The sequence below is a fragment of the Nannobrachium achirus genome (genome assembly GCF_963921795.1).
Source record: "Nannobrachium achirus genome assembly, chromosome: 22".
In the NCBI taxonomy this organism is placed as follows: Eukaryota; Metazoa; Chordata; class Actinopteri; order Myctophiformes; family Myctophidae; genus Nannobrachium; species Nannobrachium achirus.
In genome coordinates, this window is record NC_137829.1 from 24,488,959 (window position 1) to 24,509,308 (window position 20,350).

A 20,350-nucleotide genomic window follows, 5' to 3' on the forward strand; every position below is an offset into this window, starting at 1 on the left:
ATCCACACGGATCTGTCCGATTTTTCATATTCCATCCTGATTGGCTAAGATTGGCTTCCAAAGTTTGTAGGATTGAGCCGTTTGGAACAAAATGCCTCAAATCCCAAACGCAAAGTGCAATTATCATGAAATCGCGCACACACGTTCCCACTAGGTCGAAGAAGAAATGCCACTTAAAATTTTTGAAAGCAGCCTCATGGTGGCGCTATAACAGGCCGATTTGAGGTTTTACCTATAACTACATCGATCAGTTTCAAACTTTGTAAGCGCATTCCCTAGAGGCCAAGGAAAAACCCTTTCCCTGCATTTTTCACATCAGCCTTTTATAGCGCCACCAGGAGGCCGACTTAAGTAAAACACAATTTTTCCTATTATTCCTTGAGATTTTATCCAAAAATCATGCAAATCGGTACACAGTATCTCTATAGTCATGTGATCAAGTACGATCCGTCTGATATTTCATATTCCATCCTGATTGGCTAATATTGGCTTCCAAAGTTTGCAGGATTGCTCAGTTTTTGAACAAAATGCCTCAAATCATCAACGCAGCTTGCGATTACCGTGAAATTTGCCACACATATTCCCACTAGGTCAAGGAACAAATGCTACCTTTTTCACATTGGCCTGTTATAGTGCCACCAGCAGGTAGACTTTAGCAAAACACATTTTTGGAACACAATGCTTCAAATGATTCATGCATGCAGCGTCCGATTGCCATGAAAGATCTAAGGTGAAGAACATATGCCACCCTTTTTACATTGGCCTATTATACAGTAGCACCACCAGGATGCACAGCCTGGTGGAGACCTGTGCTCGGAAGAGCACTGCTTCTAGTCTGTTTTTCTTTTCACTCACAAAACTGTGAGCGTTCAATTTTATATATTTTAGAATTTACATTTCTGCTAAACAGCAAGCTAGGCTTTGGCTATTTAGGCTTGGACTTGTTTACGCAAACTCGAAACAGAAATGTTTGTGTGTGAAGGAGAACACCTACTTTATTGTCTCCACCAGCCGAAGGCTGAGGGAGAGTATGTTTTCCCCTCCGTCCGTGTGTCCGTCCGTGCGTCCGTCCGTGCGTGCGTCCTCGCAGTTTGTGAGCACCTAATCTCAGTCGCCGTTGGCCCGGACGCTGCCAAAGTGAGCACACACACCCCCTGGATGTCAATCTAGAACCTCTGCCCTAAATTTTTCAAATGGGCCTTTTCTAGCGCCACCTAGTGGCCGATGTTCGCAAAACACATTTCTGTGCACTACTCTTACAGATTTTGTCCAAAAGTCCTACAAATCGGTAGGCAGTATCTCGACAGTCATGTGATCGACACGGATCTGTCCGATTTTGCATATTCCATCCTGATTGGCTAAGGTTGGCTTCCAAAGTTTGCAGGCGTGCGTGCGTCCTCGCAGTTTGTGAGCACCTAATCTCAGTCGCCGTTGGCCCGGACGCTGCCAAAGTGAGCACACACACTCCCTGGATGTCAATCTAGAACCTCTGCCCTAAATCTTTCAAATGGGCCTTTTTTAGCGCCACCTAGTGGCCGAGGTTCGCAAAACACATTTCTGTGCACTACTCTTACAGATTTTGTCCAAAAATCCTACAAATTGGTAGGCAGTATCTCGACAGTCATGTGATCGACACGGATCTGTCCGATTTTGCATATTTCATCCTGATTGGCTAAGGTTGGCTTCCAAAGTTTGCAGGATTTGACCGTTTTGAACAAAATGCCTCAAATCACAAACGCAAAGTGCAACTAGAAGCAGTGCTCTTCCGAGCACAGGTCTCCACCAGGCCGTGTGTCCTGGTGGTGCTACTGTATAATAGGCCAATGTAAAAAGGGTGGCATATGTTCTTCACCTTAGACCTTTCATGGAAATCGGACGCTGCATGCATGATTTGAAGCATTGTGTTCCAAAAATGTGTTTTGCTAAAGTCTACCTGCTGGTGGCGCTATAACAGGCCAATGTGAAAAAAGGTAGCATTTGTTACTTGACCTAGTGGGAATATGTGTGGCAAATGTCACGGTAATCGCAAGCTGCGTTGATGATTTGAAGCATTTTTTTTTCAAAAACTGAGCAATCCTGCAAACTTTGGAAGCTAATATTAGCCAATCAGGATGGAATATGAAATATCAGACGGATCGGACTTGATCACATGACTATAGAGATACTGTGTACCGATTTGCGTGATTTTTGGATAAAATCTCAAGGAGTAATATCCAAAAATGTGTTTTACATAAGTCGGCCTAAAGGTGGCGCTATAAAAGGCTGATGTGAAAAATGCAGGGCAAAGTTTTATCCTTAGACTCTAGGGAGTGCGCTTACAAAGTTTGAAACTGATCGGTGGAGTTATAGGTAAAACCACAAATCGGCCTGTTATAGCGCCACCATGAGGCTGATTTAAAAAAAAATAAGTGGCATTTCTTCCTCGGCCTAGTGGGAACGTGTGTGCGCGATTTCATGATAATTGCACTTTGCGTTTGGGATTTGAGGCATTTTGTTCAAAACGACTCAATCCTACAAACTTTGGAAGCCAATCTTAGCCAATCAGGATGGAATATGAAAAATCGGACAGATCTGTGTCGATCACATGACTGTCGAGATACTGCCTACCGATTTGTAGGATTTTTGGACAAAATCTGTAAGAGTAGTGCACAGAAATGTGTTTTGCGAACATCGGCCACTAGGTGGCGCTAGAAAAGGCCCATTTGAAAGATTTAGGGCAGAGGTTCTAGATTGGCATCCAGGGAATGTGTGTGCTCACTTTGGCAGTGACCGGGCCAACGGCGACTGAGATTAGCTGCACACAAACTGCGAGGACACACGGACGGACACACGGACGGACGCACGGACACACGGACACACGGACGGACGAAGGGGAAAACATACTCTCCCCCAAGCCTTCGGCTGGTGGAGACAATTATCATGAAATCGCGCACACACGTTCCCACTAGGCCGAGGAAGAAATGCCACTTAATTTTTTTTAAATCAGCCTCATGGTGGCGCTATAACAGGCCGATTTGTGGTTTTACCTATAACTCCACCGATCAGTTTCAAACTTTGTAAACGCACTCCCTAGAGGCTAAGGATAAACCATTGCCCTGCATTTTTCACATCAGCCTTTTATAGCGCCACCTTTGGGCCGACTTATGTAAAACACATTTTTGGATATTACTCCTTGAGATTTTATCCAAAAATCATGCAAATCGGTACACAGTATCTCTATAGTCATGTGATCAAGTCCGATCCGTCTGATATTTCATATTCCATCCTGATTGGCTAACATTGGCTTCCAAAGTTTGCAGGATTGCTCCGTTTTTGAACAAAATGCCTCAAATCATCAACGCAGCTTGCGATTACCGTGACATTTGCCACACATATTCCCACTAGGTCAAGGAACAAATGCTACCTTTTTAACATTGGCCTGTTATAGCGCCATCAGCAGGTAGACTTTACCAAAACACATTTTTGGAACACAATGCTTCAAATCATGCATGCAGCGTCCGATTGCCATGAAAGATCTAAGGTGAAGAACATATGCCACCCTTTTTACATTGGCCTATAATACAGTAGCACCACCAGGACGCACAGCCTGGTGGAGACCTGTGCTCGGAAGAGCACTGCTTCTAGTTTTCTTTGCATTGTGAGTTTTAGGCAGAAGCATTTGAACATTGTGAGCCAATAGTCTGTCTAGGTGCAGAGTGAATCACATATGTATGGTGAACAAGCAGTATTAGAAAGTTACAGAAACAGACTGCCGGTTTCAATTGTCAATGCAGATTGAAACTCTGTAGGGAAGGGGGTGGTAATACTTATACCCTATATGCTATACGTTATAGCCCAGGGGTCTTCAACAGAGGGTCCGGGAACCCTAGGGGGTCCTCAGAGTTACTACAGGGGGTCCTCCAAATCTTTCTCCTTTTTTATATTAACTCTTATACTGCTTTGAACGTTCCTGTTCGCCCCAATTCTTGAGGTCGAGTAGGGCCAATACGGCCGTTCGTTCGTTTGATGTTTTTTATGGATTATGATAAAAGACGTCCTTGCGCAACTTTTGAATGCATAATTGGTCGTCGGTGTCGTTTTGAGGACAGCCGGAAACCGTTCATAAAAAAAAAAAGTAAACAGACTGTCCTGGCTCCGCCTGCCCAGAGCGACTCTGCGCCTGCCTAGCTGCCAGGGGCGTCAATTGGGTATGGCAGGGGTATGCAGCTGCCATACCTTGACAGGGGGAAATAATAAAAATGTACTTTTCATCGTGCCTGTTGCTAAGGTATGGCAACATGACTGGTGTCTTCACCAGACACCAGTCATGTTGCCATACCTTAGCTTGTTCTGAACTGACGCCACTGCTAGCTGCTAGCAGCCTTGAGGGACTATATTGTTTTATGCATCGGGCTGTTAGTAGAGAAAGAGAGAGAGAAACGTTGGTAAAAGCGATCATTTTGTCGGAAATCAGTTGTTTTATAGTATTAGTAGTATAGTAATTGTAGTAGGTAGTAGTATTTAGCAGTAGACCTACTAGAATATTGGGCCCTGCTCAGTATCAATCCGCCGAAGCAAAGCGACCATCCCCCACCACCCCACGGCCGAGGTCGCACAGCAGAGATTCCACGGAAGGAAAGTTTCGACAACAAACTTTGTTAGAATTAGGATTACAAACCTACCCGCGTTGGTGACCCAGGACCAGGCAGCGCCCACCACGAATGGTGGTGGTCGTCGTGATGATGATGATGATGAAGAAGAAGAGAAAAAGATTCCTGTAGTGTAGCCGTTGGCTTTGAAGAGAAACATTCCATTTCTTGGTGCCGTTGGTCGCGAAGAACCGGGTCAAAAAGTGCATCAAGAGCCTCCTGATATCCCGATATGGACTCGGAGACCCCCGCCATACCCGCCGTTCGTTCCTGAGAGTGAGACCCCCGCGCTGGATGGATCGGCACGGCACAGTGGACACACATCTCGGGCGCAGTAGAGACCGCCGCCACCCATTCAACAGCCAGACGTACAGAGGCAGAGACTCACTGGACGATGGCCATGATTCTACTGTCCAGAGTGGTAAGACTTAGACTTAAATCCAGTGCATCTGCATGTATGTATAGTATACTGTATGTGAATCGCTTCAGGCTTTCCACTGCATCCGTGAGGAAGCTTGGTTTGATTGACAAGCCTAAAGTCTGGTCTGGTCAGACGTGATCTCTATTGCGAATACACCAGTGGGATCCGGTCTAGAGCCCGCCTACTGCATCCGGTTATTTACACGCACACATAGACTACATGCAAGAAACGTTTCCGTATCCGGACCGGATCAGCAACTTGATCCAAGCATAGAGTTAGGATCCAAGTGCATATGCGTTTGTTTTTGCTACACAGGACACACGTGGATTTCCTATTACGCGCGTGCACGTACCGCATGTAGTGTACGGTGCACGGCACAGGTTAGCATTTAGCCAGCTACTATGATTATTTGATGGGATTTTAGGATTTAGTGGCTTAGTTTGTGTGTGCATGCGTACGATGCGTGTGTGAGAGAGAGAGAGATGCGTGTGAGAGAGAGAGAGAGAGAGGTTTCTTTTTACGTGTGGTGCACGTGTGGTGCACGTGCGGTGCACGCGCGTGCACGTACGGTGTGCGTTGCACGCGCGTGATCGTACTGTGCACGTGTACGGTGCACACCCGCACACCCGTAGCCTTTCAATTCAATTCAATTCAAAGGAGCTTTATTGGCATGAGAAAATATAGTTTACATTGCCAAAGCAAGTGTTATAAATAAAAACAGTTGAAAATGGGGAAGATAGCCTATACAGTTCTTGGAGGAAGTACAGCTTTGTGTAAACAGAGCTATGTTGCATTGTGACATTTTATATAGGTATACAGGGTATAAAGGGAATTTCACTGTGACAGTAAATGCATGGTAACTATTTACTATAACTGCATTTTATGTTATATATGAACTTATTGTAAGTCATTTGCTAAATGTCAAAATTGTAAATTGATTTGTTTAGATATAAACTATTTGATATTTTCCTGGCTATGATTTTAGATGATGAGTCGACGATGATGATGAGCCTACTTCTTCATTTCCACATCGTGGTCGTCCAAGGACAAGGATAGGTAAAGAAAAAACAAACTTTTTTCTGTAAATCAGACTTAGCACCATGCACATGCTCACATAGACATCAAAGGGGGCTTGAGCCCCTGCCCTTTTATCCATCTGTAAAAAGTGCCCTCTCCAGACCATGAATGCTGTTTTTACATAATTACTATATATATATATATATATATATATATATATATATATATATATATATATTTGTGTGGTAAGCAGGAAGTGCATAGAATGTTAGAGAGGCAGGGGTTGACATTTCTAAAACGGCCTTTTGATGAAAATAGTAGGCCCCCAACCTCCACGCATTCTGCTGTGACGCGTTGTGAGCTTGAAGGTGTACTATTTTTCATGTATTTTATAGTAATTATGTATTTGTATAATTTACAGATCGACCATGGGCTCGTGTACGAGTTCAGCAGACCCGGTGGAGCCCTTCCGGAGGAGCCTGGCTGGAGTGAAACAGAATGGAGCCCCAGGCCCTGTGCAGGCTGAATGACACACACGCACGCACGCACGCACGCACGCACGCACACACACATATACACTCTGTAGACATGTAGTGTCACAGTGAGATAAAGAGAACCCTGAAAGCTGAAGCAGGATTCAGGCTGAAGCTCATGTCACTGTGTCAATGTTCTGCACTGCTCTTACTACTGCTCTTACTTCTCTTACACACTAAAAGTGTGTAAAAAGACACTTTTTCTTGTTTTTATTTTTTTGAATTTGTTTGTAAACAACCACTGATCATAGGTGTGATGTTACTGAAGCCAACAATAAAAGGCTAAAGAGAGATTTCTGCCTGAAAATGTATTCTTCACAAAAATGCATTTTTCTCAGCTTTATGTTCTCAAAGAGCTGTTTTTAGGCCACATTCTGCAGCTTCTAGCTAATGAACAGAACAAGATAAAAACTCGAAATCTTTTTCTGTTGCAAAGTAGACATTCTATTCTTCGTTGCCATATAATTGTTGTCTTTATAGTCGAAACCAAATTTCTCCAGTAGGCCTTCAAAGATGAGCGACAATTCTCAATTTAGCTGGCAGTGGATTGAGCTTTTTGTTCAATTCTGTGGCAGTAAAAGAGTTAACCACTTGAACCCTAGCGTCCATATTCGGACAACTTTAGCCAAAAATAGCAGATCTACAAGCTCACAAAGCCTCGCTCTGCGAGGCGTTGTGAGCTTGTAGATCGGCTATTGTTGGCAAAGGTTTGGTGTAGAGGGGAAAAAGAGCAGAATAAGTGCAGAGTGAAAGGTCAAGTTTATGACGGTTCAAGTGGTTAAATATCTGAAAACATAAATTGACACGAATCCAAAATACACTGATGATTGTGCTGTCAAACCATGAAACTATATGGAATCTATGAAAAGGTTGTGGGAGTCCCTGCTTCATCTCTCTCTCAACTAAGGGGTCCGTGGCCTGGAAACGTTGAAGTCCCCTATTATAGCCAATCTACAAGCTCACAATACGTTGTGACTCATTGTAAGCTTGTAAATCTGCTATTCAAGTGATGCTCTATGTTCTCTCATCTCTGACTAGGGCAGTGGACAAACTTACTCCGTGTCACCGCGTCTAAGGCACAACCCGATCCCGTGGCTCCGCCTCCAACAACCAGCACGTCAAACTCCTCCGTACCACGCAAAGCCGCCAGTTGAGCTTCTCTGGACGGGAGCTCATCCATGAAGAGCATGTTCACCTGTTCAGCCGCCTCCACGTGCAACATTTGGACCTATAGCATCGAGGCAAAACAAAAGCAGCCATCCATTTCATTGTCATATGACTCCGGGGGACAGTGCACATTAATAAATGTTTTTCATTATTATGCATAAGTCTTCATATTCCTGATGATGGATCTTACGGGGGAAAAAAGAACGAATACATTTTCTGTGGGGAAAAAAAACAAACAGTCCGACACATCAAGCAGTAAAAAACAATAAATCAGATGCTAATTTATATCCCCCCACCCTGTAACATTTCAAAATATTGTCTATCTAGATTATTCACTGAAATCTGCATGCCACATGCAGGTTTACATTGAGATAATAGGCTAATTTGACGAATAGCAGGGTGTAAAGTTGCTAAAAAAGGATGGCACACCATTACCTAAAACAAACAAGTCAAATAACAACAAATGACATGCATTCATGAATTCCTAGCAATTGTTTACATAGTGTACATATTGCACGGGCACAGTACAATCAATACTATGTCACCAAGCTGTGATGCAACACATTAGAGCGCCGTATTTGTATAAACTGAGATTGTATTTCAGTGTTCCTTACACAAAAAAAGATATTAACAAAAAAAAAATATTGCACTTTGAAAGGCATAATTTATCAATGAATGGTTCCCAAAAGGTGTTCAGACAGGCACACTATTTTAACCACTTTTGTCTTCATAGGAATTGAAATAGTTTTATTTTAAAATCGTTTTACAATTTTTAAATACAAGCAAAAATATGTATTGGATTTGACACATATTGAAACATAATATTTCTAACTTTTCGATTTTTTTTCATCATTCAAATCGTGTCTGTTGGTTAATAATACATTACTCACAAACTGGGAATACACTTGTTATCATATTTATTTGACTGAACTTCCCCTTTAAGATCTACAAGCCCACGTGAGCTTGTAGATTGGCTATTTTCGCAATTAATACGGGTGTGCCTTGCTCATTGGTGTGCCTTGGGCACAAAACCACTGGTATAAATTGGAAGCTTTTTGTTACAGAGTAAATACTGAAGGCAATCTCACCTGTTTTTCCCTGTATTCTGTCAGTTGTGTAAGGCCATAAAATGCTAACAGCCCTCCACTAGCAATGACAGCAGTCCCTTTCACAGCCGTGTGGAACGCCATGCCCATCCTGTAATGCAAGGAAACTGCACAGTTTGTAACAGAAAGGAATATATACTGTATATAATAAGACTGTATTTCAATTGTGGTGATAAAAATGTTGGTCATTTATTTTAGTCTGCCTTTTCACCCTGGTGTCCCTATTTTGTTCATGTCATTATAAGCATTTTGTTCCTCAACGTAGTGCGAATGTGCATGCAAAGTTTCACCGCAACCAGACGCTGCGTTCAATCCTGGAAACTTTAGATGTCAATCCTAATCAATCAGAATGGAATACGACATTTTTTAAAGACCCGTTTGGTTTATTTAGTATGAAAACCTGCAGATCATGTCCGTCCCCCTGTCCATGACCGTGAGTCACGCCTCATGCCATGCTCACCTCTATATATGGCCAAGATCCCTGATGTCATCAATAATAAGCCCACATCTGGGAATGCCCATTTATGGACATATTGTGTCAGTCTCTTGATAACCAGTGTGGTTGTCGTGACGCAAGTCACACTTACAAATGAATTCTGTCCTTGTCCCTTTTATGTCCATATCTGAAGATCCCTGATGTCATCACTGGAATTTGCATGATGACAAAAAGTTTACAAAGTCTGTAGGAGTACTGTTCAAAAATGTGTTTTGCAAAAATCGACCTCCAGGTAGCGCTAAAACAGGCCCATATGAAAGGTTTGGGGCAGAGATTCTGTTCTGGCATCCCGGGAGTGTGTGTGCACAGTTTTGCTGTGATCAAGCCAACGGGGCCAGAAATTAGCAGTTCACAACGGATTGAAAGGGTGCCTTCGGCCTGCCAGAGACGATGAATATTGTATAAATTGAGAATGTTGTGTATTAATCCAAGGTATTGAACTGTACAGGTAGGCAATGCCTCATCAGCACCATAACTTGTTCACTGCGCTGCACTGCACTACTGGAGCCACTATAGGAGAACAATCCTCCATCCAGCCGCTTATAGGAGAAAGCTATGCAGCTTAGGCAAAGCTTGAGACAATTCCCTCACCATATATTCTAGGAATCTTTAGTGGAACTGAAATGGATTCACAGCTAAATCTGGGCCAAAGAGGAAATCTGCAACAGCCTGTTTACAGTGTCAGTGTGGATAGCCTTGATTAATCCAGGCTTGTAATCCATGCAGACAAACCGCAGACAGACCATCTCACAACTCATCTGGCTTGGATGGCAGAATAAAATATAATTTATTGTTTACCGACAGCGAAAACACATTACACATGATGTAGCAAAGTGATCATATAATCAAACTAGAAATGCACTCTGTCGATGTGCCAACTTGCATCTTGCGCACAAGTACAAGTAGGCCATGTATCTAAGCAGAGCGTGACTGGCATCACCAAGAATACTGGTCCCTGTTATTGATGACGTTGCCAGAGATGCTGGTCCCTGATTGGGCTACGGCCTTAAACAAGAGAGGACACCAACATACATCATACATACATACATACAGTACATAAATACATACATACTGTACATACCCAGCCGATCGCAGTACTTGCACGCTCTGCTTGCGCAAGTAACTATGTCGCTCTTTGGGCTGTGAATCATCATTAGGCCACATGTAGACTAGTGATATTTATTTCATATATTTAGCCAATGGCAACAACATGGTGAATATGTGTCCTTAAGGCATACATTTGTACAAATTATGAAGATTCAGTTTAACCTATTTAGACTCTTCTCAGCCTTTTATAATTTAGATAGATTTTTAATCAAAGACTGAGGATGACAAAGAAACTAATGGTTTGTCTGATTTTCACTGGGGCACCATCCAACTAGCAATTGATTGTGGCACCAGGGACACCTGCAGCTTCAGAATACATTTTCACTTTCAGGAGGAGAAAGAGAAGGAGAAAAAAAACAGCACTGTGAGGAAATATTGCCACACGACATGAATATGCAGGGACTTGATACCAGCAGTGTCATTACTAATGTTGCTGCCAATTACAGAGCATGTCATGACACTGTGATTCATGAATATTCATCGCTGACTGATATAGACAGCAGTGCTATGTGGAAGCCTCAATCCCCATTTTACTGTCTCATTGTGAATGGTGAACAGGTACCTCCATCATTCCATGGAGGCGCCTTCCAGCTGCAAGACAAGCTGCTCCAGAAGGTATTGCTAGTTAACAGTGTGTTATATAAAGGTGTATTAAAGTGATGAAGTGCTCCCCGGCTCTAAAGAGCAAGCATTAAAGCATATTAAGTGGACATTTAAGCTTGTAAAGTGGGAATCTAGAAATGGGAAGACGACATGGGGCAAAGGAATGCCTCCAGGGTGAGGCTGTTTAATTCTCAGAAAGTTTGACACCCTACAGCGCTTTGAAATGAAATGAGGTTTGTCAGTCCGACTCAGATTTTGCAAACCACCTCAACTTCTCTTCACACAGAGAATAACTCCAATTTATGATTGAAAATTATAATAAAAATAATAATCCACTAATTAATTAATAATTCATACATCTATGCTCTATCTAGATAGACAGATTGATTGCTCTATTCTATAGCCTCAAAAGAAATGGAAGATACATATGCCTATTTGAACCAGTGTGTAGATATAATTACCTATATGCAGCATCTGAAAAGCCTTCAAAAGCATAACCAAGATTCATCTGTATTGGCTGGTCTTGATGATCTATGTATTAACAGTTTATGATTTGAACATGATCCAAACATTGCATAATGTGATCAAGTATCCTGCCATCAGCAAGGACGAATATAAGTCCTCTCGTGAATGAGAAAAAAAAAACACGGTGATGCTGATGATGGTATCTGGACCACCTACACAGACATGCTAACATTAGCTAGAGTATTAGGCTAATGCTGTGTGACAGTCGCTAAGTAGAGCCCATTTTATGTGATGGCAGAAACTTACTGCGTTCCCGGTGCCTCTGAAAGCTACGGAGCTCGTCAAACACCGATGGGGATCGCCTGCCCGTGCTGAATAATGAAAACTCCCAGAGTTGGACATTTGACACCCGGCAGGCATCTGGTTGCTAACAACAACCAAGCGAAACCAGGAAGTATTTGGCACATGATCGACATCCCCTTCAGCCAATAGGAAGCAGAGATGAGAGCTGCTTGGCCAATCGCTTTACTAAGTCAACCCTCACGAAAGCAATCCAATGTCACATAACATCCCAGTTGTCTATTTGTAGCAGTGGATTTATGAACATTCTGGACTGGCGTAGGCTACTTCTCCAGTAGGGCGCCGCCTAATAAAGGGAATATGTAGTCTATTCTATAAGGGTTCTTTACTCTAATATATTATAAAATGACATTAATTATAATCTCTCTCTCTCTCTCTCTCTCTCTCTCTCTCTCTCTCTCTCTCTCTCTCTCTCTCTCCTGCGCACGCACACAGGCCTACACAATGATTGGTAAAATGGAAGTAGGCTATTAGGCCTCCTCCACGATATTATTATAGCCTATGTCAACTCAGGAAACACCTTATGTGATTACCTACTCACTTTCAAATGATTGTCAATTAATCGTGCATATAAATGAGGAAGTTAATTATTCTTCACTAAAATGGGCAATTAAACTGCTAATTGTGTTTTCATTCTAAATTATAATTGGCAAATGGACAACAGTAGATTGATGCTATTATACACTGGTCAATCCTATACGGTTGAGCATATTTTCACATAATTGGCTTATATGTGTTGTCTACATGCCAAAAATAAATTCATGTAATATTTAATGTGATATTAAAGCAGAGTTCGGAAGTTGAGTTTCGGTTAAGCTGTCAATGTGCAGGCCCAGCAATCAATGATTAGCCTATGATGCAAAATGTGGATTTATATGCTAGTGATTAGGATTAGGCTACATTATCAAACAGAAGGACAAGAGTGACTCGTGATGATGGTAGTGGTCTGATTGATCCATGAAATGGATTGATCCATGAAATGGATCCATGAAATGGATCAATACCACATGTTTTGTTTTACAATCCAGCCTATACCTGGAGTGATCTGTGTTGGGTTAGGCTACAGGCTTACCGCTACCAGCCTAATAGGTTATTGCAATTTATGCCAAGAAAGGGTAGCCTAAATAGGGGGTTGGCTGATCTATAGGGGGTGAACAATAGTGTCCTCTAGAGGTGAGTGTAACCATGTGATGTAAAGTTTGTCTTTAATAAACATGGCTCTTGTGCCTCAGCAGGTCTTTTTCCACTGTATGTAGGCCTATGGAAACGTCCATAAAGGACTAGTGCGCTGCAGGAATCAATAGCCTAGAGTTCATCATGTGGGATATATTAATTATGCTGTTGACTATGAATGTGGAATTATGAAATCAACATTTGCAGTTAGTTGATTAGCTCTCGTTTTATAGACTATAGTCGCAATAAACAGCAATATGCTTTTGGCTACGACGTGGTGTTGGTGTAAGATTATACTGAGATTCTCCATTGGAGAACAATAGGGCCAGGCCCAGAAAGACTCTATTTTGGGAACGCTCAGGCAAGCAACTGCAACTGCGTCAAAGTGAGCGTTTTCTGCGTCACTCTCCATTCTGCCAACTCCTATCACATTTCCCTCTCTGGGGACTAAATTGGTTCAACCATGACAACTGGCCACAGGCCTGCTAATTATTCCCCTCTCCTTCTGCCAATGGCTCACATCGGCTGCTGCTGCACCAGCGCTCTGAATAGGTAGGGGCCCTAGTACACACCCACCCACCCACGCCATTTGAGGTCTATATTTGGCGCACAATTGAAATACAGCAATCCTGTCAGGAGATAACAAAGAATAATATTGACCCTCGCTCCATTAGGGCTGCTTGAAACAAGTGCAAGTCTGGAATATGGGTCTCATTGTGGCCCAAAATAAATAAGCATATCTTGATCATGGGAATCATAATAACCACAAATACGTCATGCGCCCACAAAATCAATAGCAGGGTCACATAAGTTGTTTCAACTGTCCTGGATGGGATATTATTAGGATATACACACCTAATAACCTTAGTAACAGATCCACACCTTTAGCCTTTGAATGGAATATAGGCATATATTTTTTAGAATTATTATTATTAATTGTCTCCGTTTTCAATTGATGCCATAAGCAGCTTAAAACCAATGTATGGCATCGCATCCATGTAGGAAAAGGCAACAGAACACATAGCACAGATCAAATCGGTCTGGAGCATGTCCCACAGTGGATTGGTGCAAGTCACTGTCGACGCAGATGACGTTGACGTGTGAAACACGTGGGCCGTGGTACCCAGCGCTCACATAAACAAAGCCACATTGGCCAGACGGGGGTAGTCGATGCTTGTGTCGCGCTCAGTGCTTGGAGACTCACGGCTCGCCTTGGCATTCCTTGGGTATCGACGCTCATGTTTTGGAGCTTTTACAGAAATTGATGAATACTCCCTGCGTGCCTATTGCATGGATTGAACGCCACTTTTCTGATGTGAAAGAGGTAATTAAGCTTTAACTTTATTTGTCAACATCGCCGCGACTGAGTTTGTATACTATATGCCAGCTTGACTCGAGGCATGCGAATTCATTTTTGCGCTTTGCAGTTTATTGGATATCTGCCAGTGTTGGAAATTACCTGTTATTTAAACTATTGGGAGTTGCATCTGGCCATGACATGATCGCAGTTGGACTGCAGTGAAGTTAGTCTATTCTATTCTAAACATAGCATATTTTAATAAACTCAAACCAGAACGTTTTATGCTGCTTAATATCTATATATACATAGGCTTTATGTAATAATGCATTTATTACATAAATACATTGTGGGGTTACGTGCGTTATTCGTGCGTAACTGCAAGCTTCACATTATTCTTAGAACCTCTTAGTTTATGATCATTGTATATCTATATAGGCTATTTAAAATCAGTAAAGTCAAAGTGATCTATTTTATTAGGGGAAGATTCCAGAACAGAGCTGTTTTCTTGAATCCTGACCCCCTCACAAGTTCCTGACAAACCCATTTCGAGTGTCATCGAAAAACTGTCAGAAGACTTGAGGTAGGCTATACGGGACATTATTTACAAATACAAAAGGCAGTTGTATAATTCTGTGGTATTTCATTGACTGTTCAATGTTTTCTTAAAATGTTACACGTGGAGTAGGCTATATAATTTCAAACACGTGCATGCAGAGTAAAATTATATAGATAGCATTTGCGTTGGCATCTCTTAAAATCATTTTGATGCTATTGTCATATTTATAAACTTTGTGTTTGTTTTTTGTAGCCATGCCCTGCGTTCAGGCTCAGTATGGATCTTCACCCCAAGGAGCGAGTCCTGCTTCCCAGAGCTACAGCTACCACACCGCAGGAGAATACAGCTGCGACTTCCTAACACCCGAGTTCGTTAAGTTTAGCATGGACTTGACCAACACTGAAATCACAGCCACGACTTCTCTCCCTAGTTTCAGCACGTTCATGGACAACTATACCACCAATTACGACGTCAAACCGCCCTGCTTGTACCAGATGCCGCACACCGGAGAGCAGTCCTCTATCAAAGTGGAGGACGTCCAGATGCACAGCTACCACCATCAGCAGAGTCACCTGCCGCCCCAGTCGGAGGAAATGATGGCGCACTCTGGGCCTATGTATTTCAAACCCACCTCGCCGCACGCACCGAGCACGCCAAACTTCCAAGTTCAGCCCAATCACATGTGGGAGGATCCCGGCTCCCTCCATAGTTTCCACCAGAACTATGTCGCGGCGACCTCCCACATGATGGACCAGCGGAAGAACCCCGTGTCGAGGCTCTCGCTGTTCTCGTTCAAACAGTCCCCTCCCGGCACCCCTGTGTCGAGCTGTCAGATGCGCTTCGACGGCCCGCTGCACGTCTCCATGAACCACGACAACCCGGGCGCGCACCGAGGCTTGGACAGTCAGAGCTTTGTGGTACCCAGTGCCATCAGGAAACAGGCTGGCCTGGCCTTCCCTCACTCCCTCCAGCTCGGCCACGGGCACCAGTTGATGGACAGCCAAGTTCCATCGCCCCCGTCCCGAGGATCGCCGTCAAACGAGGGTCTATGTGCGGTATGCGGGGACAACGCTGCGTGCCAGCATTATGGAGTGAGGACCTGCGAGGGCTGCAAAGGATTCTTCAAGGTGGGCAGGCTGTCAGTAATAACCATGAATCAGTGTCATTTTCACTAAGTCATAATCCTTGGTGTTAATTCAACTCCAAGAGTGTAGACTACAACTGGAACCAAATGGACCTGTGAGGGTGGATAAATTAACACCGAGGATTTTAACTCTGTGTCTCGCATGATAAATGAATACATATTAAGAAACACAATTGATCTATAGGCTAATCAGTCACATTTTAAATTCTGTTCATGTAAGGAAATGTGGGCTATAATTTGGTGACATCACAGTTATTGCAATGTGGTCGACTTCACTAATGATTGTTTAAACTCAGGTGCATATACAACAATTTAATATATAGGACCATTTATAATATTGGCCTAGTAATGTTTATATTCCACATATGGCCACTTATTATATGGGCTACTTGATTGAAAAGCACAATCTTAGTATTCTAAAAAATGGGTAGTCTCAGAGCTGATAAAGTCTCACAGATAAAATATGAATGACCACGAATTTGTATTTACTGAATAGGCTTATCTATCTATCTATCTATCTATCTGCTTTTGCTCCGCGCACATGCAGATAGGATAAGAAAGATGTGATCGTGTTCATCTTTTCAACACCATGTTTTCATCAGCTGTCCAGCGATACAGGCCATGTTCTAGGCCTACTTTGACACGGGCCTGCATGCTTAAATCATGTTTTCTCTCTCCCTCCCTCTCCATAGCGCACCGTTCAGAAAAATGCTAAATATGTGTGTTTAGCGAATAAAAACTGTCCTGTTGACAAACGCCGAAGAAATCGCTGCCAGTACTGCCGTTTCCAGAAGTGCCTTGTCGTTGGAATGGTAAAAGAAGGTAGGTGTATTATTAGGCCTGTGATGGCAACTTCGTTTCTATTACAACAAGTTCACAACACATATATCTGCGCTGCGCGCGTAATGTCCAGCGCCAGCCTATACTGTTTGAATCAGATTGAACATGTTACATCTAGGCTAGCCTATAATATAATATACTGTCATGTTTCTCTAAACATAGTTGTCCGAACGGCTAATCTAAAAGGTCGAAGAGGACGTCTGCCCTCCAAACCCAAAAGTCCCCAGGAGCCATCGCCACCCTCCCCGCCCGTGAGCCTGATAAGCGCCCTCGTGAGAGCGCATGTGGACTCGAACCCGTCCATGTCATCGCTGGACTACTCCAGGGTAAGACCACTCTCCCTGAACACCGTTTTAACACTTTTATAACACTGTTATAACTCAGCAGTCATTATTGTGGGCAGAGAACAGAGGTAACTATGGTCCGCTGGTCTCTCTGATTTAGCCTAAATGTGCGCTTTCTCTCCGCTCACAATTTATCGCCTTGGAAAGTTTCGTGTAACTCACACATCCTTGCATTCTTAACTTCGCCAGGCTTTTTAAGGTGGCATATTTTACTAAGTAAATTGCTTTGAAACGGGGAACTCAATAAAAGAAGACATGAATTTAATAGTAAAAAAGCTCTCCCCCCGCTCCTGGAAATGGGCATTGCAATTTCACGGATTATATATTTTAAAGGACCTCATTAAGCCCTGTTTAAATTAAATTCCAGTTCCAGGCTAACCCTGACTACCAAATGACCGGAGACGATACCCAACACATCCAGCAGTTCTACGACCTGCTGACGGGCTCCATGGAGATTATCCGGGGCTGGGCGGAGAAGATCCCTGGCTTCTCTGACCTGCCGAGACAAGACCAGGACCTGCTCTTCGAGTCAGCCTTCCTTGAGCTTTTTGTGCTGCGACTGGCATACAGGTAAAGCTCGGTGTAATTATAAAATAACCTAGACTCTAATGAACATCAGCCCCCTTCATGCTTCACTGCCTTGCATGGCTTTTATTAGCTACCCAATAATTAGGAGCCCCTTAAATCCCCCCATTTATTGCTCAAAGGTAATTAATGGCACTTTGTTATTAATTGCAGGTCCAACCCAGTGGAAGGCAAACTTATTTTTTGTAATGGAGTGGTCCTGCACAGGCTCCAGTGCGTGCGTGGATTTGGGGAGTGGATAGACGCTATCGCGGAGTTTTCTTCTAACCTGCAGAGCATGAATATTGACATCTCAGCGTTCGCCTGCATCGCAGCTCTGGCCATGGTAACAGGTGGGTGTCTCTGCAATGTGTCCCTTAACTAACACACACACACACACACACACACACACACACACACACACACACACACACACACACACACACACACACACACACACACGGCACGCAAGCATGCACAACACGCGCGCGCGACACACACACACACACACACACACACACACACACACACACACACACACACACACACACACACACACACACACACACACACACACACACACACACACACACACACACACACACACACACACACACACACATGGCAATGTATAGGCTACTCCCCGCTATGAGCAAGCATAATACTTTAGACTTAATTTCTCGAAAAATTGTCTCAGTTTTTTTGTTGGTATACATTTCAGAGCGACACGGGCTTAAGGAACCCAAGAGGGTCGAGGATCTTCAAAACAAGATAGTCAACTGCCTCAAAGACCAAGTGACATTCAATGGCGGTGGATTGAATCGGCCAAACTACCTGTCAAAACTTTTGGGAAAGCTCCCCGAACTTCGCACGCTATGTACACAAGGTCTGCAGCGTATCTTTTACTTAAAGCTAGAAGACTTAGTCCCTCCGCCAGCAATAATTGACAAACTTTTCCTCGACACGCTACCTTTTTAAGTTATTTGCTTTTTTTTTGGCGAGACCTCAAAGAACTTCCAAAGACTGTTTGAGTGAGTCAGATTTTTACCATTATTATTATTTATGAATATTTGCCAAGTTCTGTAGGCAAATAAAGCAACGGCACCCATTAGGATTAAGGAGCAGTGAAAAAGAAAAGAGGGGTCCGACAAGGAACTGAGTCCTTGTTTTAATATTTTTTCTGTAATTCCTTGAAATTATTGTGCCAAACGAACGAATCCTCATGTGCACGGGGACAGGCCTACTTCTCTCCAATGGACATTTTGTCAACATAATTAATTCGGTCTTGCAATCATTTTACTGTTTTATTTAACATCATCTCGCATTGATTAAGCATACTCAGTTGTAATATATTCCATTTATATATACACACTGTATATTATGATAGATTATGTGATGCGTCAAATGCATCGGTTTATATAACGCGTATAAAGTTTGTTATAATGAAAATATTGGATTTTTTTCTTTTCCTTTTATGACTCGTGCCTATATGTGATGTGTCAGGATCTCGAGGTTTGAAAGTTATCCAGAAAAGACGACGCATGTTGTGTAATAGGTTCTATAGGCACTTGCTAAGGTGATGTCTATAATACATTATATACCGGACACTATGTAGTCTGATAGATTTGATACAGATTCGTAGTAAACATGGCACACCTTTTATGTAAACGATGCATTGTGTGGGAAACAGTATCTCCGTCTGTATAGAAAATGAGGGACCCATGGTGTTTGTAAAACTGTCAGACATTCCTTGTTTGTATGTGTTGTAAGTATTGTTGCTGTTGAATATAAACGTTTCTATATATTTATTATTTATATTGCCAAAAGCTACATTAAGCATGGGTGCAATTTAAAACGATTTCCAAAACCATCCAAATTCATGCTGAGCACGTTTGTCTTATGTTTTATGTCTTATAGACGTCTTAGGTAGTTATGATTTATAACGTTTGAGAATTTAAAAGAAAAGAAAAGAAAAGAAGAAATCACATCCAAGGTTCATGAGTGTGCGGTTTAGGCCTATACATCTTTAACAATCATCATTTTAGAGACGATTGCAATGCATTTGGCGCAGATATTCAAAACGATTTAGAGAGAGAAGGAACTATTTAATGTTTACAAATAAAACTTTTTAATTTATAATGTCCTTGGAAAAAGATTTAATCCTTTGAATTCAGGATTTTCTGAATGGAAACGTGGTCAGTTTAAGCACAACAAAGAGGAATTAAATTGTTTTCCCAATTACAAGACTAATTTTCATTTATTTGGTAGTAGGCCTATCGTGGGTCTGAGTTTTAAGGTAATGAAGTGGGCCGCTAGCTCAAAACAAAATGCTTTATACTCCCACCTCCTAAAGCATAACTAAATATAAAAGAGGCCCGTTTAGGCCCTATAATAAAAATAATAATCATAATTTCGACCTAAAGAAAAAGAAGATAAAAAGATCGCATCGATAGTCGCAATTTTAGACATTTTCAAGTTCAAATTGTCTACCTTTTCTGCTTCAGGATTCGTTCATTCCAGTCGTGG

At 42.5% G+C, this 20,350-nt stretch overlaps 2 protein-coding genes across 2 annotated transcripts in view; one reads left to right on the forward strand and one right to left on the reverse strand.

Moving 5' to 3' along the window:
- Window positions 1-8,956, reverse strand: part of LOC308307368 (glycerol-3-phosphate dehydrogenase, mitochondrial-like) — a gene marked incomplete at both ends in the record, with an annotated part of 49,537 nt that extends 40,581 nt beyond the window's left edge. Inside the window, 2 exons of the mRNA XM_080752603.1 lie at window positions 7,656-7,827; window positions 8,855-8,956. Coding sequence (XP_080608729.1) covers window positions 7,656-7,827; window positions 8,855-8,956 — 274 coding nt within the window. The remainder of the gene's footprint in view (window positions 1-7,655; window positions 7,828-8,854) is intronic.
- A 6,230-nt stretch (window positions 8,957-15,186) lies between these two features.
- Window positions 15,187-18,802, forward strand: nr4a2a (nuclear receptor subfamily 4, group A, member 2a; the record flags this gene model as incomplete). Its single annotated transcript, XM_080752609.1, has 6 exons — window positions 15,187-16,059; window positions 16,769-16,898; window positions 17,079-17,242; window positions 17,628-17,830; window positions 17,999-18,177; window positions 18,546-18,802. The coding sequence occupies 6 exons, from the start codon at window positions 15,187-15,189 to the stop codon at window positions 18,800-18,802; spliced, it is 1,806 nt and encodes a 601-aa protein (XP_080608735.1).
- Between the last annotated feature and the right edge of the window lie 1,548 nt (window positions 18,803-20,350).